Below are 26,798 nucleotides of genomic sequence, written 5' to 3' on the forward strand. Positions count from 1 at the left end.
ATTCTCATTCACTCATTCTTGTATTCATTCATTCTCATTCATTCTCATTCACTCATTCTTGTATTCATTCATTCTCATTCATTCTCATTCACTCATTCTTGTATTCATTCATTCTCATTCATTCTCATTCACTCATTCTCATTCACTCATTCTTGTATTCATTCATTCTCATTCATTCTCATTCATTCATTCTCATTCACTCATTCTTGTATTCATTCATTCTCATTCATTCTCATTCTCATTCATTCTCATTCACTCATTCACTCATTCATTCATCTTTCTGTTTTCTCACAATCCGTTCATCCCTATCCTCTCCTATCCTTCTTCTTCTATCCTACCTATCACATTATTCTCATCCCCTCTTCTATCTCCATTTTCTCTCCTTCCATGTCTTTCTGATTATACATTATCTTTTTTTCTTTTCCTTCTCTCCACCTCTTCTATCCTATCCTCTCCTATCCTTCTTCTACCTATCACATTATTCTCATCCCCTCTTCTATCTCCATTTTCTCTCCTTCCATGTCTTTCTGTTCAAACCTTTTATCTTTTTTTCTTTCTCTCCATCTCTTCATTCCTATCCTCTCCTATCCTTCTTCTATCCTGTCTATCACATTATCCTCATTCCCTCTTCTATCTCCCTTCCATATCTTTCTTTTCTTATCTTTTATCTTCCTTTCCTCTTCTTCCATTTTCATTATCTAACATATCACATCATTGGTCGTTATCTCTCTCTCTCTCTCTCTCTCTCTCTCTCTCTCTCTCTCTCTCTCTCTCTCTCTCTCTCTCTCTCTCTCTCTCTCTCTCTCTCTCTCCTCTTCTTCTTATCTTCTACTTCACATCTACCTTTTTTTTCCTCTCCACCCCCATCTTCCTCTCCCTATCCTCCTTTCTCTATCCTACATACTCCATTATTCTCATTCTTACTCTCCCTGTCGTTCTTTTCCTATCCTTCTCTGTCTCTCCTTCTTCATCTCTCCTCTTTTTTCCCTCTCTATCCACCCCATCTTCCTCTGCCTATCCTCCTTTATCTATCCCACTTATTCCATTATTCTCATTCTTACTCTCCTTGTCGTTCTTTCCTATCCTTCTCTGTCTCTCCTTCTACATCTCTCCCCTTTTTTTCTTTTTTCCCTCTCTCTCCACCACATCTTCCTCTCCCTATCCTCCTTTCTCTATCCCACTTATTCCATTATTCTCATTCTTACTCTCTCCGTCTTTCTTTCCTATCCTTCTCTGTCTCTCCCTCTACATCTTTCCTCTTTTTTCCCTCTATCCACCCCCATCTTCCTCTCCCTATCCTCCTTTCTCTATCCTATGTATTTCATTATTCTCATTCTCACTCTCCCCGTCGTTCTTTTCCTGTCCTTCTCTGTCTCTCCTTCTACATCTTTCCTCTTTGTTTCCCTCTCTATCCACCCCCATTTTCCTCTCCCTATCCTCCTTTCTCTATCCTATGTCTTCAATTATTCTCATTCTCACTCTCCCCGTCGTTCTTTCCTATCCTTCTCTGTCTCTCCTTCTACATCTTTCCTCTCTTTCCCGTCTCTCTCCATCCCCATCTTCCTCTCCCTATCCTCCTTTCTCTATCCAACATACTCCATTATTCTCATTCCTACTCTCTCTGTCTTTCTTTCCTATCCTTCTCTGTCTCTCCTTCTACATCTCTCCTCTTTTTTTCCTCTCACATCCATCCCCTTGTTTCCTTTCTCTCCTGAAATCCTTTTTCTCCATATTCCATTGTTCATCGCCACCTCACACTATCCCTGCCCTCTTTTCCTATCCTTCTCTATCCTTAATTCACTTTTTTCATCTGTTTTTTCCCTTATAATCACATCCATCACCTTGTTTTCCTTTCTCTCCACCCTGAAATCCTCCTCCATATTCCACTGTTCATTGCTGCCTCACACTATCCTTGCCCCCCTTTCCTATCCTTCTCTATCCTTAATTCACTTTTTTCATCTGTTTTTTCCCTTATAATCACATCCATCACCTTGTTTTCCTTTCTCTCCACCCTGAAATCCTCCTCCATATTCCACTGTTCATTGCTGCCTCATTCTATCCTTGCCCTCCTTTCCTATCCTTCCCTATCCTTTAATTCACTTTTTTCATCTGTTTTTTCCCTTATAATCACATCCATCACCTTGTTTTCCTTTCTCTCCACCCTGAAATCCTCCTCCACCTCCTCTTCCACCCTACATATTCCACTGTTCATCGCTGCCACACACTCCCCACCCCCCTTTCCTATCCTTTATTTACTTTTTTCATCTGTTTTTCCTCTTATAATCACATCCATCACCTTGTTTTCCCTCTCTCTCCACCTCCTCTTCCATCATACATATTCCATTATCCATCGCCACCTCACACTCCCCGCCCCCCTTTCCTATCCTTCCCTATCCTTCCCGCTGCAGGAGTTAATAGATTCGATGGTGAACGGCAACGTGGACCCGACGGTGAAGCGACAGCGCGTGGACGGCAGCACGGCCTGGCTGACGCACCTCTCAGGCTCCACCGACACTGTCACCATCAAGCTGCTTTGTGGTGCTGACCTGTTGGAGTCCTTCGCCAAGCCGGGCCTGTGGAAGGATGAGGATGTAAGGAGTGTGCCGTTTGTGTGTGTGTGTGTGTGTGTGTGTGAGCGTTTGTTTTGGTTTGTGTGAGTGTGTGAGCGTTTGTGTGTGTGTGTGTGTTTGTTTTGGTTTGTGAGTTTTTTTTTTACGACAAAGGAGACAGCTCAAGGGCACACAAAAAAAAAAGGAAACAATAATAAAAAAAAAGCCCGCTACTCGCTGCTGTTTATTTATGTTTGTGTATGTGTGTATGAGCATTTGTTTTTGTTTGTGTGAGTGTGTGTGTGTGTGTGTGTGTTTATGGTCTTGTAATCTGTCTAGTTTTATCTTATTGAAAGGATAGCTATGTAAGGGAGTGTGGCATTTGTGTGTGTGTGTGTGTGTGTGTGTGTGTGAGTGAGCATTTGTTTTTGTTTGTGTGTGTGTGTGTGTTTATGGTCTTGTAATCTGTCTAGTTTTATCTTATTGAAAGGATATCCTCACCCTATCCTCCTTTTCCCATCCTACATATTCCTTTATTCTCATTCCTACTCTCCCTGTCGTTCTTTCCTATCCTTCCCTGTCTTTCCTTTTACATGATTCACTTTTCTCCTCTCTCTCCTTCCCCTGTATCCTCACCCTATCCTCCTTTTCCCATCCCACATATTCCTTTATTCTCATTCCTACTCTCCCTGTCGTTCTTTCCTATCCTTCCCTGTCTTTCCTTTTTCACTTTTCTCCTCTCTCTCCTTCCCCAGTATCCTCACCCTATCCTTTTCCCATCCCACATATTCCTTTATTCTCATTCCTACTCTCCCTGTCATCCTTTCCTATCCTTCCCTGTCTTTCCTTTTTCACTTTTCTCCTCTCTCTCCTTCCCCAGTATCCTCACTCTATCCTCCTTTTTCCATCCCACATATTCCATTCTCATTCAGTTCCTCCTCCTCTAAACAGATTGAGGCGCTGGTCGGAAAGTTCGGTCTGGTGGTCATCACGCGAGAAGGAAGCAACCCGTACAAGTTCATCTACGAGTCCGATGTGTTGACCCGGCACCAGGTGAGCGCGCATGTGTGTGTGTGTGTTTGTGTATGTGTGTTTTGTCTGTCGCTCGTAATTCTTCCGCTAGATACGTATTTTTTCTAGTATAATGATTTTTTTTTCTTGTTTTGGGGAAAGGAAAGAGGGAAAAAACAACCATAACATTTTTATTCAGTTTCTGCTAGACATATTTTTTTAGTACAATGATTTATTTATTTATTTATTTATTTATTTATTTTTTGGAAAGGAAGGGGGAAAAACAACTGTAACATTTTTATTCAATTTGGATGACGAGTTAAGTGTTAATTTTTAGTGTGTGTGTGTGTGTGTGTGTGTGTGTGTGTGTGTGTGTGTGTGTGTGTGTGTATTTACCTAGTTGTGAAATCCAGGAAAAGAGTCGTACTAGGCTCGTGCTGTCCCGTCTCCATAAAGCTTATTATCCAGTTTGGCTTTAAATTCATGAATCGTTTCTGCACACACAGTCTCCTCGTCAAGTCTGTTCCATGTTGTTATGCTTCTGTATGGAAAACTGTATTTCTTGATGTCTCTCCTACAGTCGCTCTTTTTCAATTTCTTATCATTGCCTCGTGTGTGTGTGTGTGTGTTCTTTTTCATCAGTATTACATATGCAGTCTCTCTCTCTCCCATCCTCTTCCTTAACTTACCTAACCTAACCTAACCTGACTTGACCTGACCTGTAGCCTACCCTGACTTTCTAATAATCTCTTCCATTCAGATCAAGTACAAAGCTAGATTAATTTTTTTTCTCTCTCTCTCTCTCTCTCTCTCTCTCTCTCTCTCTCTCTCTCTCTCTCTCTCTCTCTCTCTCTCTCTCTCTCTCTCTCTCTCTCTCTCTCTCTCTCTCTCTCTCTCTCTCTCTCTCTCTCTCTCTCTCTCTCTCTCTCTCTCTCTCTCTCTCTCTCTCTCTCTCTCTCTCTCTCTCTCTCGAAAACTAATCCTCTCCCCTTCTTCCTCTTTTCCTCTCTTTCCTCCTCTCTCCTCCACCAAACAACTAACCCCCCCACCCTCTCTCTCCCTCTCCTCCACAGCGCAACATCCACATCGTGACGGAGTGGATCGCCAACGAGATCTCCTCCACCAAGGTCCGTCGGGCCCTGCGGCGCGGCGACAGCGTCAAGTACTTGGTCCAGGATGCCGTGATTGACTACATCTACAAGAACGCTCTCTTCGACACCCACAACAAGTGAGTCGCCTCGTCCATCCTCTGTGCTGCTGATGATGGTGATGATGATGATGGTGATGGTGTTCTCCTCCTCCTCTTCTTCAGCATCTTCTTCGTGGTCTGCTTCTCCGTCTTCATCCTCTTGCTTTCCTCTTTTTTTTCTTCATTGTTTTCTTGTGATTTGGATGATACGTGATTAAGTTTTTTATCTCTCGCTCTCTCGTTTACTTTATTTCTTCTATTTTTCTTCTTTTTTTTTTTCCTCATTGTTTTTCTTGCGATTTCGATGATACATGATTAAGTTTTTTTATCTCTCTCTCTCTCGTTTACTTTCCTTTCTTCTGTTTTTCTTCTTGTTTTTTTTCTTCATTGTTTTCTTGCGATTTCGATGATACGTGATTAAGTTTTTTTATCTCTCTCTCTCTCGTTTACTTTCCTTTCTTCTGTTTTTCTTCGTTTTTTTCTTCATTGTTTTTCTTGCGATTTCGATGATACGTGATTAATTTTTTTTATCTCTCTCTCTCTCGTTTACTTTATTTCTTCTATTTTTCTTCTTGTTTTTTTTCTTCATTGTTTTTCTTGCGATTTCGATGATACGTGATTAAGTTTTTTTATCTCTCTCTCTCTCGTTTACTTTCCTTTCTTCTGTTTTTCTTGTTTCTTTTCTTCATTGTTTTTCTTGTGATTTGGATGATACGTGATTGAGTTTTTTTATCTCTCTCTCTCTCTCGTTTACTTTACTTTCTTCTGTTTTTCTTCTTGTTTTTTTTCTTCATTGTTTTTCTCTCTCTCTCTCTCTCTCTCGCTTACTCTCCTTTCTTCTATTTTTCTTCTTGTCTTTTTCTTCTTGTTTTTTAATCTCTCGCTCTCTCGCTTACTCTCTTTAATTGTTTGTTTGTTTTTAATGAACAAATGAAGTAATGCATTTGATTGCCTCCTATTCCTCCTCCTCCCTTTCTTCCTCCTCCTCCTTTTCTTCCCCTCCTCATTCTCTTCTTCCTAAGCCTCATCCTCCTTCCCTTTGCTTCCTCTTCCTCCTCCTCATCTTCCTATTCCTCGTTCATATTGTGAGTATCAGAGAGAGAGAGAGAGAGAGAGAGTGGCAGCGACTCATCTAGGAATCGTCAGGTTACAAGTGGGATCCTAAAGTGTTGTCTGTGTCTCCTGAGCACCTTAACACTTCTTGCTGTGCTGTGGGTGTGAGAGAGGGAGCCAGCAGTGTAATGTTTGTGAGGATACAAGAGAATGGTCTGTGTGGCACCCTAGAGAAGCAGTCAAGATGAGAAACATGGATAAAGACAAGCTAAAAGAGAAAATTTAAGTCTAGGAGCAGTGAGGTTGTCAAATGAAGGTTAAAGAGCAGAAAGGGCATTGAATAAGGGCCTAAGGGCAGCCATACATGCTCAGGCTGGGTCAGTACAGTGGCCAGAAAGGATCAGTTCCTCAGTGGCCAGCGTGCCGCACACACACACACACACACACACAGGTGGCCTGAGTAAATACTGTCACTGTGGAGCCTCCACGGCATCATCACTGAGCCATTCCCTGCAGACACTGTGCTGAGCATTGTGTAGGTCAATAAAGGCACTCCAAAGTTCTCTGTCTGTCCACATGTCAGACATCTTTTATCTGAGGTGCTCACATGACAGAGTCTGTGACGGGTTATTTTTGTCCACGCCTCCTGGCCCGCCTGAGTGGCCCCACACACATTCAGGCCGTCAGGCCACGGTGGACAGATTTTCAAACACAGACCAACTTTGCTCAGGCTGCCTCTGAGTCCAAGCCAGAGTAAAAACAGCCCCATGCACGTTCTGGCCTGAAGTAAATCCGCCAACTCTGAGCTGGCGTCCAGCCGTGCCTGAGTGTGTCTGGCTGACCTAGGAGCAGTGAGGATGTTCGGGGGAGTCTGAGCACCAGCACTCCCTCATAATACCAGCACAAGCTAGTCATTCAGTCCTCCATCTCAGTAGCCTAAGTTGTTTTATGTGCCTTAAGTTATTCACACTGAACCGATTCTCATTGTACATAGCTTAGTGGTCACTCATTATTATTTTTCTGAGTCGTGTGTGGCTGTGTTGTGCTCGTGTCAGGCCGTCGGGAAGGCTTTGTGTGTTGGTAGGGTTTGCTGATGAGCCTCAGTCTGATCAGGGAGTGAACGGTTGTAAATATTCTTGGCGTTGCCGTCTGTACGTTCAACTGTCAGGTTGAGAAGAGATGAGTAACTTATGAAAATGTTTGTGTAGATAACAGTATGACCAAGTATAAACAACAGGAGTAATGCTCACACTGAACCTGTGCAGCTCAGGCAAAGACTCAAAAATACGTCATAGAGACAAATTGCTGTATTTGCCGGCATCAAAGGCGCACCCCGTATTGAAGTGGTTTTGAAAAAAATCCTGCCCTCTAACAATTTTACTAAGATGTTTTGTTGGTTGTTTCAAGAGGCAGTCAGTGTCACCAAACACCAGCACCACATTGTGCTGCACACACCACACCAACACAACAAACCATGCTGGTGACACCCTGGAGCTGGTGCCTCCCACACCAAGACCAACACACTAACAGTGGCTGCCAGGAGTGTTTTACTTGCCCACAACACAGCCAAGGTGAGGAGGGTATGCTAGGCCATACACCCTTCAATAACAACAACAACAACATCTTACCTGGCCTGAACACTTCCCGCTGGCCAGGGTCGCGCCTGCAGGCACTGCAACATTCGGCAGCCAAATCACAGCCTTTTTTTTTTATTTATTTATTTATTTATTTATTTTTTTTTTTTTTTAGTAAAGTGTGTCTTTGATGGCAGCAAATACGATTCATATGAATAACAGGACTAATACATGTACTTAACCTGTATGGCAAAACACAAAGTTTAGTCTCATTTATTACAATAATATTAATAACATGACTTACACATTCACTGAACTTGTAAAACTTGTAAAGGCAAAAATAATCACCCTTATAAACCACTAAACAGAAACAGGAATAAGGCTTGTACTTAACTTGTGGCACTCTGGCAGAGACACAAGCACCAGTCTTTAGGTCTTTGCTGTCAACTCACCGACAAATAATAAATAAAAATCCTGTATTTTTAGTTGACTTTCTGTTACTTTACCTTATTTTATTAATTGAGTTTTTTGCATCAGACGCGGCCAACGGCAGTGTCCAGAACAGCTTGGGCTCAACAGTTGATTTATTTTGTCTATTTATTTTGTCATTTAATTATTTCACCCACGTTTAACTCATCGCCAAACAGTAAACCCCAAAAAGCCGCAGGAAATTCAGATTGATGCTGATACAAGTTTTTTTTTTTTTTTTTTTGTGTGTGTGTGTGTGTGTGTGTGTGTGTGTGTGTGTGTGTGTGTGTGTGTGTGTGTGTGTGTGTGTGCTCTAGGCATGGTCAGGGCCTTGAAGAAGTACCCAGACCACAAAAAAACACCATATCACCATCAATTTAAATTTCGTGCAGCTCCTTTGGTAACAACATGGCGCCTGCGATGAAGGTGGCCACACACTCCTGTTCTAAGGCTCTGGGGTGAACATTTATTGAAGAGATTCTCTATTCTCTTTTTCTATTACTCTCTCGGTCCCACATGTCCTCTGCGTGTATGAAAACAACACACGAGAAATTAATCAAGACCAGGAGAGGGTATTTGCTGGCTTCCTAGGATGGGATTGAACCCACAACCAGCGTGACAAGAGAGCCACTCCCTACCGACTCGGCGAAAGAGGTACCCCACTGGCTAAGCGGGTTATGGGAGGCTCATTCATCTGGCATAGTCGCCGCACTACAAACAGGTCACATATTGCAACTCACAGGCTTAGATAAGACAAAATTTTATGTGAAACTTATAACATGAAAATGAAGTTGCGTTGCCCATTAGTTAAATGTATCGAGGGAGGCGTTTAGTGCAGACAGGGCGACCAAACCAGTGAAGGCAGTGTTCTGTTTATGGCGGCACATGGCGGCGGCTGAATTCTTGCTGTGTGTTGTGGAGCAAGTTAACCCCTTGACTGTGGATTTCCTACCAGAAGACCTCACCAAGCTACAGGAATGGAACAAAAAGTGGCTGTTACAATTCAATGATGAAAAATGTCGAAGGGGATATCCAGCACACCAATACCACATGGGAAACACTCCACTATCCACCACAGAGACAGAGAAAGACCTGGGAGTGTACGTTACCAGGCTACCAGTGAAGGGATATCCAGCACACCAATACCACATGGGAAACACTCCACTATCCATCACAGAGGCAGAGAAAGACCTGGGAGTGTATGTTACCAGGCTACCAGTGAAGGGATATCCAGCACACCAATACCACTTGGGAAACACTCCACTATCCACCACAGAGGCAGAGAAAGACCTGGGAGTGTATGTTACCAGGCTACCAGTGAAGGGATATCCAGCACACCAATACCACATGGGAAACACTCCACTTTCCATCACAGAGGCAGAGAAAGACTTGGGAGTGTATGTTACCAGGCTACCAGTGAAGGGATATCCAGCACACCAATACCACATGGGAAACACTCCACTATCCACCACAGAGGCAGAGAAAGACCTGAGAGTGTATGTTACCAGCCTACCAGTGAAGGGATATCCAGCACACCAATACCACATGGGAAACACTCCATTATCCACCACAGAGGCAGAGAAAGACCTGGGAGTGTATGTTACCAGCCTACCAGTGAAGGGATATCCAGCACACCAATACCACATGGGAAACACTCCACTATCCACCACAGAGGCAGAGAAAGACCTGGGAGTGTGTGTTACCAGGCTACCAGTGAAGGGATATCCAGCACACCAATACCACATGGGAAACACTCCACTATCCACCACAGAGGCAGAGAAAGACCTGGTACTATATATTACCAGGCTACCAGTGAAAGCCAAATCCATGCCAATCGCAGCGGACGGGTTAAAGCGGTTGATTCATAGGCCTAAAGTTGCGTGATTTGTCTGTCAAACTCGGGTGGCGTGGGTCATGTGGAGTCCGACAGTCACTTTAAAACACGATTTCTCAGAACTATACAAAAGGCAGGTCGCCCCTTTACACTATACGCCTCCAATGTCACTGATTAGAATATCTTAGGCTTATGGGCTATATTTTAAAACATTTTGGCGCTCAAGTTCACCTATTTGACAAGGCTTTCCTAGGAGTTTGGGGCATTTCCAGGAGTAGCTTTATGACCCAGGTGGTAGTTTGACCCTTCTTCTGTACCGTGAACCTAAAGAAACACTCATTAGAACCCAGTTGATGCCCTCTTTGACCTTTAGAAATAATTGATGTGAGAAGCGAAGGTGTCTTAAAATACCGGCCTATGTACCCACTGGTGTCACTCTGTTCAAGACCTTCGTGGGTTTGTTTTTAGCCGTCATTGAATCAGTGCGGTGTGTGAGGGTCTTGTGGTGTGGGCTGCAGTGTGTGTGGCGCTGTGTCTGGGCTGTGGTCAGTGTGCTTGATTTCACCTGTCATTGAGATGGTGCAGCTTGTGGTGTGGGCTGTGGGCTGTGAATGTAGTGGTGCTTGGTGCTGTGTGGCTTGGACTCCAGATATTGGTGTGGCTATTGCAACTATAACCCTTACTACTACTACTACTACTACTACTACTACTACTACTACTATTACTATGACTATAATATGATTGCTGCTCACTCTGCTACAACTACTGCAACTATAACCCTTACTACTACTACTGCTGCTACTACTACTACTATTACTACATTATGATTGCTGCTTACTCTGCTACAACTACTATTACTACTGCTGCTGCTATTAATCCTACAATTTTTACTACTACGAATGCTATTGTTGCTACCACTACTACGACTACTGCTATTATACTAACCATTACTTTTTGTGTGCTCTAAGGTTATATTATTGTGTATATAATGAATCCTTATACGAACTAATTAACCTATTTTGATATGTGCCTAGTGGTTGTTAGCCTTGTAATACAGTACTGTCTCCAAGTTTGCGATAAATAGGTCAACGTTGCGGGTCGTAAACTTTGAACTATTATTCATATGGGGAAAATTGAAAACCATCGACATATTGCGCTTGAAGCGCATGTGTGCAGACGGACCCAGCCGCGCGCTGGGCCCGAGCGGCTGACGGGCGGCTGATGATGGTGATGGTGGTGATGAGTGTCAGTGGCATGGCCTTTGCATCGGTTCTGCCTGAACCTGAACAGTGTTTTTGTCGGGGCCCGTGTGTGTGTGGCTGTGTTTGTTGTGGGTTTGGGCTTTTCAATTTACCGATTCTTGTTTTCCACATGTTGCACGGGACCCCTTTCTTTTCTTCCATCTCTTCTTCTTGAAAAAGAGATGGAAAAAAGGAAAGGGGTCCCACACAACATGTGGAATGTAAGAATTGGCGAATTAAGGAGCCTGGGCCCACAATGGGCACAGCCACACACACACAGGCCGCGGTGAAAATGCCGTTTCATGGCGCCGATGCCGCGGCCACGCCACCGACACTCATCATCACCATCGCCATCATCAGCCGCCCGTCAGCTGGTCGGGCCCGGCGCGCGGCCGGGGCTGCTCTCTCACATGCGCCTGGCTGCCACTCACCATGCTTCCCGCGGCCAATGGAAAGGCTCAGGGGGTGATAAGAGCGAGAATGGGAGTCAATGACCACAACAAGGTGTGAAAAAACCCGGTTTTAGCAGCCTTTTTCTTTTCCTTTTGGGTTATATCACAATTTCAATTTTCAATAAAAAAATTTTTTTGGGTCCCTTTCGCAAACTCGGTGAATCGCAAACTTGAAACTCGCAATCCTGGAGACAGTACTGTACATTAACTCAGGTTTTGCTTTGAAGGTAATCTGTTTAGCTAGCCTTGTTTGGTATTTGCTTCCTGACACTGTTGGGAAGAGTTAAGTAACATCATGTAAGGCCATTGTCGGGAGCAGCCAAGTCAAGCAGGAAGTGTATATTGAGAAGGGGCTGTGTGTGTGTGTGTTTCGGCTTTATTGGGTGTGTGTTCCTTCCCCACACACACCTCAGGGTCATGGAGTCTGTGATGCCCTTCACTGGAGGGGCGGCTCCTGGCCTTGGATGTATATGTGTGTGTGAGGTGGGGCGAGGGATCTGGCGCACACACACACACACACACACTGGGTAGGATAGTAGTATGGTGTAGGTGTCAGGCGCTGCTCACATGTATTCACCAGTGTTTTCCTTTGCGCATGCTTTCTTCTGGGACTCTCCAGCAGTAAGTATTTCTATTCCCCGTTCATGCTAACCCCGTCCCCTAACCTGGACACGGACGTCCTCCTCCCGCCCCCCAACTTCACGCTGGGGCAGGGGCAGGGGCGGTCCCGCGGCCTGCTGCTGGCCTCCCGCCACCACCCCATCAGGAAGAGCAGCCTCTTCAGCGACCTGGACGACACCTCGCCGGGGGACTCCGTGGACGACGTGCCGGCGCACCACGCGCCGGCGCTGGCCCCCACGCACGCCCCGACGGTAAAGTCCTACCCCGGCGTGGCCATGCCCGTGGCCCAGCGGCAGCACAAGGAGGTAGGTCAGGAGGCCAAGGAGCGCAGCCGCATCAAGGCCGCCGAGACAGAGCCCTTCAGCAAGACCCGCCTGGCACCCTCCAAGTTCTTTGGTGAGTGCAGCACCGTGCCGCCGCGGGACAAGAAGGGCGCCTCCGAGGTGCCCTTCATGAACTCCTCCCACAGCCTGGACGAGCTGGAGCTGACCTCCTCCCTCACCGTGGACTACCTCCACGACAAGCTGGCCTCCGCGCCGCAGTCCCGGGGCGCCTCCCCCTCCGCCCCCAAGCCCCTGCTGGCCAAGTCGCTCTCGGTGTCCCCCCGGGAGACGACAGCGGCGGGCAAGGCGGCCGCGGCGGCGGCGGCGGAGGGCCCGACCCCCCGCAAAGTGTTCACGTCACACAGCCGCTCCAAGTCCAGCGGCGCGCTGAAGCCTGAGAAGGCGTTTGAGCTGGCCCAGTCAGCGAGGGACGACATCTCCCTCATCCAGCGGGACACCGGCCTGCTGTCCCTCGGCACCTCCAACATGTACGAGCTGCTGTCCAAGAAGACGCACGTGTCCCCCAGCCACACGGAGATGTGCCTCACTTACATGCCTAAGAAGGCTGAGCCGCAGCCGCCGCCGCAGCAGCAGCAGCAGCCCGTTGCCTGGGAGCGCTCCCGCGGCCACCGCCACGGCGAACACCTCTTCACCTCGCGCTCCCTGGAGCGCCCCTCCACCCCCAAGCACAACAAGCACCTGTCCTCCATCCACAAGGTGTCCTCGCTGCCGCTGCAGCAGACACGGGATCGCTCCCCGAGCCCCGTGCGCACCCAGACGCAATGGCGCCTGGAGCGGCAGTACGCGCAGTTCACGCGTGACAACACCTGTGACGTGAAGGACGTGGAGGTGGGGGGTATGGGTGTGGGCGTGGGCGTGGGTGGCGGCGGCCTGGGCGGGGGGCTGAGTGTGGGCGGCGGGGGGGTGGGGGGCCTGCGCCGCACCCTCACCCACGAGGAGGAGATCAACCTCATCATCTCTGGGGACTCCAAATTCCTGACCAAGCTTAAATCCCCGGAGACGTACGCGCCGCCGGAGCTGCCCGCCAGCGACGGGCTGCTGCTGCCGCAGAAGGAGTACGAGATGAAGTTTTGACTTACTGGGCTGATCATCGTCGCTTGCCTCGTGGTGATCTCCCTGTACGGCGCCGGCTACTACTACTGGGTGACCCGCCTTGTGCCCGCCTAGGCCAGGCCGGGCCGGGCCGGCACGCTCCCCGTTGCTCATTACCTAAGCGTTTCCGACACTCTGGGCCGCTGCGGTCCATCCTGAATGTGTGCGTCTGGGCTTTTATATTGCAAGCATGTGTGCGTGCGTGGATGTGTGTGTGTGTGCGTGTGTGTGGATGTGTGTGCCGTGTCACCTCTCCTCGGGGGGCGGGGGCGTTGTCTCCCCGGGGCACTCGGCACGTGACGAGGGGGCGGGGCGGGACGCGACACACCCGACACACCCCCTCACGGACCCTCACGGCGGGCCGACCCACCACAGCCGACACTGACGGAGAGAGAGAGAGAGAGAGAGAGAGAGAGAGAGAGAGAGAGAGAGAGAGAGAGAGAGAGAGCATGCATCTAGTCTGTGGTGGCGGCAACCGACACAAGACGCAACAGCAGACTATAACGAGAACAATAACAACAACAACAACACCAGGACAACACCAAACCCTCACCCACTCATGCACTCAACTGCCATGTTTGTAACCTAACAGACCAAGGCCGGGAGGGGAGGAGGAGCACCCCCACACCCCCTCCCCCCCGCTGCTCCTCCCCCCCCTCCGCCCTGCAGTAGCCTGACATAGATGTTCGTGTGTTTGTTTCCCTATAAGACGCCCGGTGGTGTGACTCTTATGGGACACTCAAGGAGCCACACCCACAACGCCGGGAGGATAGTGATCATAACAAGGGTGATAGTATGGAGGGTTGTGATGATAGTACAGAGGGTGACAATAATAGCTAAGTCTATATACACCAAGTCAAGTCATACGCAGGTTTGTGGGAGGAGACGGCCGAGGCGTGGCTTATACGTGACACTGCTTGGAGCCAAACTAGAGAATGTAGAAACAGGGATTTAGAGAAAACGAGAAAAGGCGGACTAATTTAAATCAATCACTTCAACATGCCCTCTCTCACACCCCACACCGACGTTTGTAGTCATTGAAATTACAGTCATGCAATAGCACAATAAAAAAAACATATTTTTTCGGCAGTGGCTTGCCTGAACGCGCTGTGAAAGAAGGCGAGAATGTACATCCAGAGTGCACACACGGCCGCAACTTAAGTCACCCCTGAACTGGCGGGTTTTTTTTTTTTTTTTTTTTTTTTTTTTTTTGGATCCAAGTGACGTCATCCCGCTGCTCCGCCCCAAAACCGCCTCCTGCGCGTACCGGTCGCAGTTTTGAAGCAGGGTGACTTGACTTGGTGTATATAGACTTAGAACAATTGTACAGTGATAATGATGCTACGGAGGGTGACGACGGGTGGTAATGACGATAGTAACGGGTGATTAGGGTGATTGCTTGCAGTGATAAGGATGATGCGTTAATGTGAGAGGGTGTTATGTTCCCTCACCCTGCCCCTCCTCCTCTCTGACACCCCCCCACCCCCCCCCCTCTGAGGCCCCCTACCACTCCCCCTTCCTCCCCCCCCTCTTCACCCCCCCCCACCCCTCCATTAACCAAAACAGATATTCAGAATAGTGTGTTTCTCTGTGTATGTATTTCTCTTGGTTCAGGAGGCATACGTACACAGGAAGGAGCTACACACACACACACACACACACACACACACACACACACACACACACACACACACACATTCACCCCCTCCCCTCTCCCCTTACCCCCCCAAAGTAATGCAAACGTTTCTATACTGTTTTTCAAGTATGTATTTTTCCAGCGAGAATTGGCTGTGGGTGTGCGTTTTGTTAGTGTGTGTGTGTGCGTCTGCGTGTGTGTGTTAGTATGTGTGTTTTGACGTGAGGAATTTTACACTTTTCTCGGCTTTGCGATCGATTCTTTTTATTTTTTATTTTTTTTATCGTGTTTAGTTGGACGTGCGTAATTAGCGTGTGATGTTGACCTCTCATATCCCCCCTGACCCCTTGAATTTGACCTGGCTTGACCTCCTCTAGAAAGGCAACACACTACCCCTTCACCGGATACTCCATAAGCCTCGCCTGTTCTTGTGGTGTGTGTGTGTGTGTGTGTGTGTGTTGGTTGTGAGCTTGTTCCGAAATACGTCTCTTCCACTTAGTTTCATCCCATGAGAAGCGATCTTGTAAATTCTCTTGTAAATTCTCTCTTCTAAATTCTGTGATCTTGTAAATTCTCTTCTAAATTCTGTGTTGTTGTAAATTCTCTTCTATAAATTCTGAGGTTGTAAATTCTCTTCTATAAATTTTGAGGTTGTAAATTCTCTTCTATAAATTCTGAGGTTGTAAATTCTCTTCTATAAATTCTGAGGTCATAAATTCTGAGGTTGTAAATTCTGAGGCCATAAATTCTGAGGCCATAAATTCTGAGGTTGTAAATTCTGAGATCATAAATTCTGAGGCCATACATTCTGAGGTAAAGTCTGAGGTCATAAATTCTGTGGTCGTAAATTCTGAGGTTGTAAATTCCTCCCTCTATATTCTGTGAAAAGCTTGTAAATTCACCTCTTCTCAAATTCTCAGATTGGTGTTATGGTAATCTTTTTTTCTTTTACGCATTCAACCACTTTCTCTTTTCCTTCTCTCTCTCCTCTCTTTTCTTTCTCTCTCTCATTTCATTCCTTGTCGTGTTTATCCTCATGAAAAAAATAAGCACCTCCTCTTTTTCTTTCTTTCTCTTCTCTATCCTTGACTTTTCACTTTTCTTTCTTTTTCTTTCTCTTTTTTCTTGTGGTTTGCCCTAAAAAAAATAGCTTACTTGGGTGTCTTGGAGTGGTTAGTGTATCTATCTTCCTTTCTGTATTTCTTTCTGTATTTCTTTTCCATCTTGTTGTGAGTGCGTGAACCGGGTCTTCCATTTCAGTCTCAACAAATTACGTACTGCATTTAGTGTGTGTGTGTGTGTGTGTGTGTGTGTGTGTGTGTGTGTGTGTGAGACATGTACTTATGAGTCTTCCCTGTTTAGTATTGTTGACACACTCTTCCTAATGGTCATAGTCGGCACTCTGCGTTGGTCTCGTCTGTCTGTCACACCTCTACAGGGTCATGGGTTATGCTGAGGTGCCATGCTGCAGCCATCATCATCATCTGTTGAACGTCAGGCTTTCCCATCATCACACGAGGTTAGGCGGCTAATGTTACACTTCTGTCTCTATCTGTCCTTTGCCTGTCTCCCCAGTTCACAGTGTTGCCAAGTCCTCTTCAGCACACTGCCCCCATGACACTTCCAGCTACTTCTGTCCTTTGCTTCAGTCTCCCCAGTCCACAGTGTTGCCAAGTCCTCTTCAGCACACTGCCCCCATGACACTCCCAGCTACTTCTGTCCTTTGCCTAAGTCTCCCCAGTCCACAGTGTTGCCAAGTCCTCTTCAGCACACTGCCCCATGACACTCCCAGCTACTTCTGTCCTTTGCTTCAGTCTCCCCAGTCCACAGTGTTGCCAAGTCCTCTTCAGCACACTGCCCCCATGACACTCCCAGCTACTTCTGTCCTTTGCTTCAGTCTCCCCAGTCCACAGTGTTGCCAAGTCCTCTTCAGCACACTGCCCCCATGACACTCCCAGCTACTTCTGTCCTTTGCTTCAGTCTCCCCAGTCCACAGTGTTGCCAAGTCCTCTTCAGCTCACTGCCCTATGTCTTCTGTAGCCTGCCTGGTGGGTGGCGGCAGAACAGACATCTTCCTTCTGCTGTTACTGTTACTTCTTGTCATCTCTGTCTTCTCATGATCACCAGGTTGAGTATTGTCTTGTTAGGGTTCACACAGCTTTCCTCTCCCACCTTTTCTTCTTGTCATCTCTGTCTTCTCACGATCACCAGGTTGAGTATTGTCCTGTTAGGGTTCACACAGCTTTCCTCTCCCATCTTTTCTTCTTGTCATCTCTATCTTCTCAGCATCACAAGTTTGAGTATTAAATTAAGTTGTCACACTCGTCTCAAATCGGCATTCATCTTTGTTGCCCTGCCTTCCTATTCTGCATGTCTATTCCCTCTATTTGCATTTATATTTCTACTTGTCATCTCTATTCTTTCTATTCTTCCCTTCTGTCCTTTCTGTTCCTTTTTCTTTTGTTCCTGTTCTATCCACTTGACATATCTATTCTCTCTCTCTTTCTCCTTCAATCATCTTCATCCTCCTACACTCCTTGGATGTCGTACACTCTCCCTACCTCATCGACAGCATAATAATCTAAGGGCTGTGATCTGTTCCTGCCTCCCTTCCTGATCCTTCCTAGTACTCTCCCTTCATTTCCCAGATCTCCCTTGCTTATTTCCTCCCTTTGTCGTCTTCCTCCCTCCCTTTACACCCTCCCTTGCTCCTCCTCATTCTCTCCCTTTCCTCCGATTCTTTCTTCCTTTCCTTCATCTTCCTTCTTTCCTCTCTCCCTCTTTATACCCTCCCTTCCTTAACTCCTCCCTTGCTCTTCCTCTTTCTCTCCCTTTCCTCCAATTCTTTCTTCCTCTCCTGCACCTCCCTTCTTTCCTCTCCCTCTTTATATCCTCCCTTCCTTAACTCCTCCCTCTCTCCCTCTTTCTCTCCCTTTCCTCCAATTCTTTCTTCCTCTTCCCTCACAAGCTTCTATTTTTTTTTCTGGTAACTTGCTGGAGGACTTGGGTTGCTAATGCGTAAGTCTTGATAGGAAGTGACGTTATGGTTTTATGAGATGATTTTTTGTGTTGGCGCCCTGCTGACCATGCTATTGATGACCTCACACACACACACACACACACACACACATCTTTCCTTTTCTCCTCTCCCTTCTCTAACAATTCCATCTCTTCTCTCTCCCCTCCCTATCACCCCTACACACATACACACACACACACACACACACATCTTTCCTTTTCTCCTTTCCCTCCCTCTCCCCTTCCCCTCCCTTCCTCTCCCTTCTCCAACAATTCCATGCCTTCTCCTCTCCCTCCTCTTCTCTCTCCCCTCCCTATCACCCCTACACACACACACACACACACACACACACTAGGACCACTCTTAGTATAGGCTTTCACTCACTGCTTGTCTGCCTGTCTGTCTGTCTGTCTGTTGGTGGTGAGGTCGCTGTCCGGGTGGTGGTAGTGGTGGTGGTGGTCTGCCCTAACGCTGCATATTTCAACTTCAGGGACATATACAACGCTTTCATAATACTCCCCTTGTGACGAGTGACTGATGTGCAAAGGGTTTTCATAGGTGGATATTTTGAGCGAACGACCTTGCCCACGGATGTTTTACGGTTGTTTGGGCTTGCTTGGTGTGTGTGTGTGTGTGTGTGTGTGGGTGGGTGGGTGGTGTGTTTGAATGAAAGACGAACCTTGCAATACTCAACTAACAACTTTGATAATTACTTTTTCAATGCCTGTTTTATGTTAGTGGGGTTGTTTTGGGTTTCCTTGTTTTTTTTTTGTGTGTGTGTGTGGGTGTGTTTGAATGAAAGACGAACCTTGCAATACTCAACTAACAACTTTGATAATTACTTTTTCAATGCCTGTTTTACGTAGTGGGGTTGTTTTGGGTTTCCTTGGTGTGTGTGTTTGTTTGAGCGAAAGACAAACCTTGCAATTCTCAACTAACAACTTTGATAATTACTTTTTCAATGCCTGTTTTATGTTAGCGGGGTTGTTTTGGGTTTCCTTGGCATGCGTGTGTGTGTGTGTGTGTGTGTGTGTGTGAACAAGCGACAAAACCTTGCAATACTCAACTAACATCTAAGCCAATCTCTTTTTAAATATCTTTCCCTCATTGAAGTTTACACACCATCCTCTCACTGCGTTAGTTTACCCTTCGAGGCTAGTACTGTGTTCTGCTACCGAGAGGAACAGCTGTGATGCGTACGTGTGTGTGTGTGTGTTGAGGGAGTGGTTGTGTTGCTCAGTGGAGAGTTGCCGAGTCTTCGTACGTTGAGTTTATGTTATTCCGCGTCCGTGTTATTGAGTTAAGTTAGATTTCGTATGTCTCTACGATCTTGGGAGAAGCTTCTTTCTTTAGCCTGAGGGAGTGGTTGTGTTGCTAAATGGAGAGTTGCCGGGTCTTTGCGTGTTAAGTTTATGTTCTTCCGCGGCCGTGTTATTGAGTTGAGTTAGATTTCGTATGTCTCTTCAATCTTGGGAGCTGCTTCTTTCTTTAGCCACAACACTCACTCTCTCTGAACCATGCATAATGTGTGCTTTACAAGATAACACACACGTTTTTTGCATTTCCGTGGGTCATGCCGTGTGTGTGTGTGTGTGTGTTACGTTTGAGGCGCGTGTTTGGTCGTAATGGTGGTGAATCTTGTGTGGATGTGCTGCGAATCACTCAACTCGGTGTGGAGACGGATGTGGTTTCTCATTTCTCAAGTGTGGTGATGCAAGGGTAGATTTCTGTGCCAAGATATCCGTTATTCTTCCCGGTATTTTCTCCGCATTTCCCGTGCGACGCTCCTTGAAGTGTTGGGTTGGAGTGCGTTGTGTCTGGGTGTGTCTGGTCGTGGCATCCAATACTAAGTTGGGTCTGGTGCTTCCTTCCCTTAGATTGTGTTTCTGGGAACGGTGCGGTTTGAGTTTTGTAATGTTCCTTTTGTTTCCTGTGTCGCCCAGTGGCTGTCTTGCGGTGTTCTTGGTCGGCCTGGCGGTAAATTCTCTCCGTGGTGCATCTGTTCTCTGCTGGGAAATATGTTGAGTTCCTGTGGTGCAGATTCTTCCTTTGCTGTGCTCTGCGTTTCTGGAGGCCTGAGTAAAACTGTGGTGCGGTGTGTGACGAGGGAGCGGCGGTGCAAGCGACACGGTGCGTGGCCGAGCGGTGCCGGCCGGATTCAAAGCTCAATAACGGGAACAAACTCTTAAAGCAGTACATGTAAGGAAGAGAGGGAAGTAAAAAGACTATATATATATGTGTAGTTAGATACTGTGAAGGGACAAACTCACGAGGGCCGCGTGCACGAGTGTTTTCTGCTGCGACGGCGCCAGGATTGTCACTCCAGGGCCAAGAAATCTGCGTCTGATGTGCCCCAAACAGTAGCCCCAGGTTGAGGCAGTTCATCCTCGGCCACCAACAGGCCCGTCAGCAAAGCCTTCTGGCACCAAGGGACAAATATAAGAAGAAATTGTAATGTTGCCTCACACTCTGTACGCCTCAATGTATCCTTCAGATTTTTGTATAAAACTTCTAATGTTTGTCATAGAGGGTGACTAAAACACATAAGACAACCCCCAAAAATTTCATAAAAAGTATGTGTTTAGAAGTATGCTCATCTAAAAGGTGAGCCCCAAATTTGAGCCATTGGGAGGTTCCTGTTCTAGGGCCTCTTTCAGTCACTTTGTTTGTTTTGATCGTTACCAATGGCGGCGATCGACGCTATAGTTTTCCACGTGAAACTGGCCTATGGGGTAGTGGCGGCTGCAGAGGAAGCGAGAGGTGTTGAGAGTGTGTGGCAAGGTGCGGGGCTAGGCTAACCCCGCAGCCACCACTACCCCATCGGCCAGGTTTACATGGAAATACTATAGCGGCGATAACAGCCACTGGTAACGATCAAAACAAACAAAACATCTGTGAAAGTGGCCTCTAGTGACCCCAGCCCTTTGTCCCTTCCCAGTGACCTGTGCGATACACCATTAGTCCCCTGTCAAGCGGCACAACACAACTATTGGTCTTACCGCAGCCGACAGCAAGAAGCACTCCTGCCCGGGGCCCTCACGCAGCACACGTAGAAAACACAGGAAGGTCTAAAGTGAGCACACAGTTAGACAATGTTCAGAGACTAACTTTTCAAGCAGTTCGTGTAAATCAGAAATGAGAGTAAAGAGGAACATTTACCTAGTTAGATATTTTGGATGACGTAGCTCTGATGTCTTTGCACCAAGGTTGTGAGTTGAGCTTGTGGTTGCTACCTGGTGAGCGCCTCGTCTTGTGGCGGTGAAGGGACACTGACGGGACGTAAGGGTGTACTTCATCTTGAAAACCAAAGGTACACTCGGCAAAAAAGTATCGAACACCCATGAGTCGTTTGGATAGAATTTGTCCAACATAATAAAACACTTTCACTTCTCACATCACCTATTTCTAAAGGTCAAAGAGTGGGTCAATCGAGTTCTAATGAGTGTTTCTTTAGGCTCATGCTACTGGGGAAGGGTCACACTACCACCAGGGTCATAAAACTACCCCTGGAAATGCCCTCAACTCATCTGAAACCCTTGTCAAATAGGTGAACTTGGGCGACGAAATGTTTTAAAATATGTCCCATTGAGTAAAATCTATAACAGTGGGTACCAACACAACACCAGGTCCATAGATGTCGCTCAAGTTCTATTCAGTCGGCCCGTGGGTGTTCAATGCTATTTTTCCCGATTGTACATGAATGGTTAGGTGAGGATCCATAGCTCTGAGGTGAAGGGTGGGACACGTGCTTGAAAATGTACAGATAAATAGATAGACAAGTGCTTGCCATGGAATGTGGGAATGGTTTTCTAAGGGTCAGTGTTTAGTGAGGTCATTGTGCTGGTTGGTGGGCAAGTAGAAGACGGTGTTTGAAAATGTACAGATAAACAGACGAGTGTTAACCGTACATGGAGTGTGGGGGCAGTTATCAAGGAGTCAATGTTTGGAGAGGTCATCATGCTAAGAATCAGTGTTTAGAGAGGTCATTGTGTTGGTTGGCAGGCGAGTAGAAGACGTTTTTGAAAATGTACAGCTAGACGGACGAGTGTTTGCCGTACATGGAGTGTGGGGGCAGTTATCAAGGAGTCAGTGTTTAGGGAGATAATCGTGTTAAGAGTCAGTGTTTAGAGAGGTCATTGTGCTGGTTGGCGTGCGAATAGAAGACGTGTTTGAAAATGTACAGCTAGACAGACAAGTGTTAGCCGTACATGGAGTGTGGGGGCGGTTTTCAAAGAGAGGTCATAATACTGGGTGGCAAGCGAGGTGAAGACTTGTTTGAAAATGTACAGCTAGACAGACAAGTGTTAGCCGTACATGGAGTGTGGGGGCAGATATCAAGGAGTCAGTGTTTAGGGAGATAACCATGCTGGCTGGCGGCGCGGTGAGCCAGACAACCACTAGTCAGCTTAGGTACACGCAGACTTTTTTATTCCATTTTGTATCGCGTCTTTGTAACAATTTTTGGGAACTCGAAATGCTCATACGTATTTTTATTGAATGTCTTATGGTTCGTAAATAGCAGAGTGTGTACGTGTGTGCGTGTGTGTGTGTAGTTTGGTCATTGCTTTAGCTTCTGCAAACGCTTAACCTAGCTATAAAAATGCTGTGACAAATCATGCTAATAAGATTTTTTTTTGTTCGTTTTCGTTCACCAACGTAAGGATAATTAACATAAGGAACTAGAAGAGGAAAATAGGGAATGGGGAAGATCTGTGTGTGTGTGTGTGTGTGTGTGTGTGTGTGTGTGTAGGTGGAGGAAATGGGAGGAGAGAAAATGACGAAGAGGATGGGAAGGGAAGGGAAAGGAGAAAAGGAAAGATGTGTGTGTGTGTGTGTGTAGAGGGAGGAGATGAGAGGAGAGAGAAAATGACGCAGAGGATGGTCAGGGAAGGAGGATGGAAAGGAACGGGAGGGAAAGGAGAGAAGAAAAGAAGCATATGTGTGTGTGTGTGTGTGTGTGTGTGTGTGTGTGTGTGAGGTTACAGCAGCTGTGTTCATTACTCTAGGAGGGTTGTGTCAGGTGTGGGGTCGGCACAAAAGGACGACAGGCGTGCTCGTAACAAACACTCCCACACAACAACAACCTGATGCTCACAAAAAAATAGATCGTTAAGTTTATAAAAAAGAAAGCTGATTTATCGGAACGTTACTCTATTATTCTATTTGTCTATTGCGACGTTAGCGGAGAGGTTAGCCGAAGGGAAATATATCGTATGGAGGTTTTCGGAGAGATGTTTATTTATATACTTGAACCGTCGGGAATCACAACACCGCAAGCCCCAGTTTTCAAGAGGCGAGTACCATTGACATTCTTAATCTGTTGTTACGTAAGGCAGTATCAGGCTCCCTAAGTGACTAACGCCTCAGGTCACACTGTAATGCAAGAGTTATCATTGCCCGAAGTTCCTACATTTTTTAACCCCTTAACTGTAGATTTCCTACCAGAAGACTTCACCAAGCTACAAGAATGGATCAAAAAGTGGCTGCTACAACTCAATGAAGAAAAATGTAAAGTCCTGCACCTTGGGAGGGGATATCCAGCATACCAGTACCACATGGGAAACACTCCACTATCCACCACAGAGGCAGAGAAAGACCTGGGAGTGTATGTTACCAGGCTACCAGTGAAGGGATATCCAGCACACCAACACCACATGGGAAACACTCCACTATCCACCACAGAGGCAGAGAGACCTGGGATTGTATGTTCCCAGGCTACCAGTGAAGGGATATCCAGCACACCAATACCACATGGGAAACACTCCACCATCCACCACAGAGGCAGAGAAAGACCTGGGAGTGTATGTTACCAGGCTACCAATGAAGGGATATCCAGCACACCAATACCACATGGGAAACACTCCTCTATCCACTACAGAGGCAGAGAAAGACCTGGGAGTGTATGTTACCAGGCTACCAGTGAAGGGATATCCAGCACACCAATACCACATGGGAAACACTCCACCATCCACCACAGAGGCAGAGAAAGACCTGGGAGTATATGTTACCAGGCTACCAGTGAAGGGATATCCAGCACACCAATACCACATGGGAAACACTCCACTATCCACCACAGAGGCAGAGAAAGACCTGGGAGTGTATGTTACCAGGCTACCAGTGAAGGGATATCCAGCACACCAATACCACATGGGAAACACTCCACTATCCACCACAGAGGCAGAGAAAGACCTGGGAGTGTATGTTACCAGGCTACCAGTGAAGGGATATCCAGCACACCAATACCACATGGGAAACACTCCACTATCCACCAGAGAGGCAGAGAAAGACCTGGGAGTGTATGTTACCAGGCTACCAGTGAAGAGATATCCAGCACACCAATACCACATGGGAAACACTCCACTATCCACCACAGAGGCAGAGAAAGACCTGGGAGTGTATGTTACCAGGCTACCAGTGAAGGGATATCCAGCACACCAATACCACATGGGAAACACTCCACTATCAACCACAGAGGCAGAGAAAGACCTGGGAGTGTACGTTACCAGGCTACCAGTGAAGGGATATCCAGCACACCAATACCACATGGGAAACACTCCACTGTCCACCAGAGAGGCAGAGAAAGACCTGGGAGTGTATGTTACCAGGCTACCAGTGAAGGGATATCCAGCACACCAATACCACATGGGAAACACTCCACTATCCACCACAGAGGCAGAGAAAGACCTGGGAGTGTATGTTACCAGGCTACCAGTGAAGGGATATCCAGCACACCAATACCACATGGGAAACACTCCACTATCCACCACAGAGGCAGAGAAAGACCTGGGAGTGTATGTTACCAGGCTACCAGTGAAGGGATATCCAGCACACCAATACCACATGGGAAACACTCCACTATCCACCACAGAGGCAGAGAAAGACCTGGGAGTATATGTTACCAGGCTACCAGTGAAGGCCAAATCCGTTCCAATCGCAGCGGACGGGTTAACAGTGAAGTCAGCAGCTCAAGGGCAGTTTCCTCAGCTTGCTTCACCACACGACTCCGCAAGAATCCATCCGCCAGGTGCCACCTAAAACGGAACACCACCTCATCGCCTCACTCGCTCCTTTTTTTTTTACAACAAAGGAGACAGCTCAAGAGCACAAAAAAAGGAAACAATAATAAAAAAAAGCCTGCTACTCGATGCTCCTAAAAAAAATCAAAAGAGGTAGCCGAAAGATAGGTCAGTGGCTCATACTATCTTATTTGCGAGCACCCCCCCCTCCTGTGACGGGCTTGTCGGGGGGCGTTTAAAGGGCGTTGATTAAGACTTCAGCTTCCTTAAGGCGGATATATTCGTAGCCTATGTACAGGAGCGTCGGAGCGAGAGCGACTGTCGTTGTGTGTCAGTCGGACTCTCGTGAAGGAGTGACGAGTTACAGGTTGGAAAATAATTGTTACAATTGGTCACGTACGTCAAGGTGACCTCTGCGCACCATCGAAATGCGAAGTATACAAAACTGAGACGGTAAACACTGACGGACGACATTCCTATAAGGTGGCGTGATCTATCTGTCGTGGGTTTTTTCCATTGACAATTGTATGCCTAATTCGTGGTGATATTAAATAATAATAATAATACATTGATATCCTACTATAACACTCCTCTCCACATCCCTTTCCTCCCCCTGTGAAATTTGTACCTCCTCCCCCCTGACCTTACATATTCCTGCATAATGGGAACATACGGCAATGATAAATCCGGGCACTGCAACGCTTCAACACGACAGACAACACTTGAAATAAACTCCTTACCGGCAAACCCTATGCCTTGCTCTGTGGCGCCTCCAGGTTTGTGATTTCCGAGGGCTCATTCATCCTCGGTGGTGGTAAATACTTGTACGGTTATTGGGGTTTAGCGAGGGAGGGAGACGCTTGTTGGTAAATGATTATATGGTTGTTGAGTTGAGCGCAGGAGGGAGACATGTTATAAGAAGATTCCCGAGAGTGTGTTCATCCTCAGTGGTGGTAAATAATTCAGTGGTTGTTGGGTTGAGCGCAGGAGGGAGACGCATGTTATAAGAAGATTCCCAAGAGTGTGTTCATCCTCAGTGGCGGTAAATAACTGTATGGTTGTTTAGGTTGAGCGCAGGAGGGAGACATGTTATAAGAAGATTCCCGAGAGTGTGTTCATCCTCAGTGGCGGTAAATCACTGTATGGTTGTTTAGGTTGAGCGCAGGAGGGAGACGCATGTTATAAGAAGATTCCCAAGAGTGTGTTCATCCTCAGTGGTGGTAAATCACTGTATGGTTGTTTAGGTTGAGCGCAGGAGGGAGATGCATGTCATAGTGAAGATTTCCAAGAGTGCTTTCATCCTCAGTGGCGGTAAATACTTATATGGTTGTTTAGGTTGAGCGCAGGAGGGAGACATGTTATAAGAAGCTTCCCGAGAGTGTGTTTTGCTGCAATAGGAACTTCTCTCGGGTAGAAAATAAATAAAAAACATCAACAAAAGACAGAAGAACGAGAGGCCAGACGTGGAGGTGTCGATTCTGTTTCAGGACACATTCGAACACTTTAGTCGGTCCAGAACATCGCGACCTGACCTGGGCATTGGGACAGGGACAAATTTAATGACCTATTGTACATGTTATCTACCTGTCAGTGTGTTTGTGTATATAGAAAGGGGACTTGTACATAGAGAGAAGAGTTGAGTTCTAGAAATAATATAGGTGTGGGGATAAGAGAGAGAGAGAGAGAGAGAGAGAGAGAG

The 26,798-nt window shown here is 46.7% G+C and overlaps 2 protein-coding genes across 43 annotated transcripts in view; one reads left to right on the top strand and one right to left on the bottom strand.

The window, feature by feature from the left end:
- The window catches only part of LOC126984598 (uncharacterized), a 28,991-nt gene extending 14,146 nt beyond the window's left edge, over nucleotides 1-14,845 (top strand). Inside the window, exons 5-8 of one of the 2 annotated variants that reach the window (XM_050838353.1) lie at nucleotides 2,409-2,591; nucleotides 3,501-3,602; nucleotides 4,634-4,788; nucleotides 11,994-14,845. In XM_050838353.1, coding sequence (XP_050694310.1) covers nucleotides 2,409-2,591; nucleotides 3,501-3,602; nucleotides 4,634-4,788; nucleotides 11,994-13,410 — 1,857 coding nt within the window. In that variant the 3' untranslated portion in view covers nucleotides 13,411-14,845. The remainder of the gene's footprint in view (nucleotides 1-2,408; nucleotides 2,592-3,500; nucleotides 3,603-4,633; nucleotides 4,789-11,993) is intronic. The other variant, XM_050838354.1, reaches the window with a different exon arrangement.
- LOC126984599 (uncharacterized) lies at nucleotides 8,173-26,789 on the bottom strand. Of its 41 annotated transcripts, none has more exons than XM_050838395.1 (6): nucleotides 24,867-26,789; nucleotides 24,471-24,569; nucleotides 24,075-24,272; nucleotides 9,432-9,629; nucleotides 9,234-9,332; nucleotides 8,173-8,936 (listed from the first exon to the last, which is right to left on the bottom strand). In XM_050838395.1, exons 1-6 carry the CDS (start codon nucleotides 24,923-24,925, stop codon nucleotides 8,648-8,650), a joined length of 942 nt encoding a protein of 313 aa, XP_050694352.1. In that variant the 5' UTR covers nucleotides 24,926-26,789; the 3' UTR covers nucleotides 8,173-8,647. The 41 variants fall into 41 exon arrangements, 40 of the variants coding, with proteins under 40 accessions (XP_050694352.1, XP_050694339.1, XP_050694351.1 ...); XM_050838382.1 differs by having other exon boundaries at nucleotides 24,768-26,789; XM_050838394.1 differs by lacking the exon at nucleotides 24,075-24,272 and adding an exon at nucleotides 23,976-24,074 and having other exon boundaries at nucleotides 9,432-9,530; nucleotides 24,669-26,789.
- Nucleotides 26,790-26,798: the final 9 nt, after the last annotated feature.

The sequence above is a fragment of the Eriocheir sinensis genome, chromosome 57 (assembly GCF_024679095.1).
Source record: "Eriocheir sinensis breed Jianghai 21 chromosome 57, ASM2467909v1, whole genome shotgun sequence".
Taxonomy (NCBI): domain Eukaryota; kingdom Metazoa; phylum Arthropoda; class Malacostraca; order Decapoda; family Varunidae; genus Eriocheir; species Eriocheir sinensis.

Excerpts from the sequence above, each read along its gene's own strand:
- LOC126984599 (XM_050838356.1), bottom strand. The coding sequence starts at position 24,925 with ATGTGGTATTGGTGTGCTGGATATCCCTTCACTGGTAGCCTGGTAACA. Across the intron at positions 9,630-23,975 it reads CTGGTAACATACACTCCCAG|GTCTTTCTCTGCCTCTGTGG; the intron begins GTCTTTCTCTGC and ends ATATAGTACCAG. Across the intron at positions 9,333-9,431 it reads CTGGTAACATACACTCCCAG|GTCTTTCTCTGCCTCTGTGG; the intron begins GTCTTTCTCTGC and ends ATACACTCTCAG.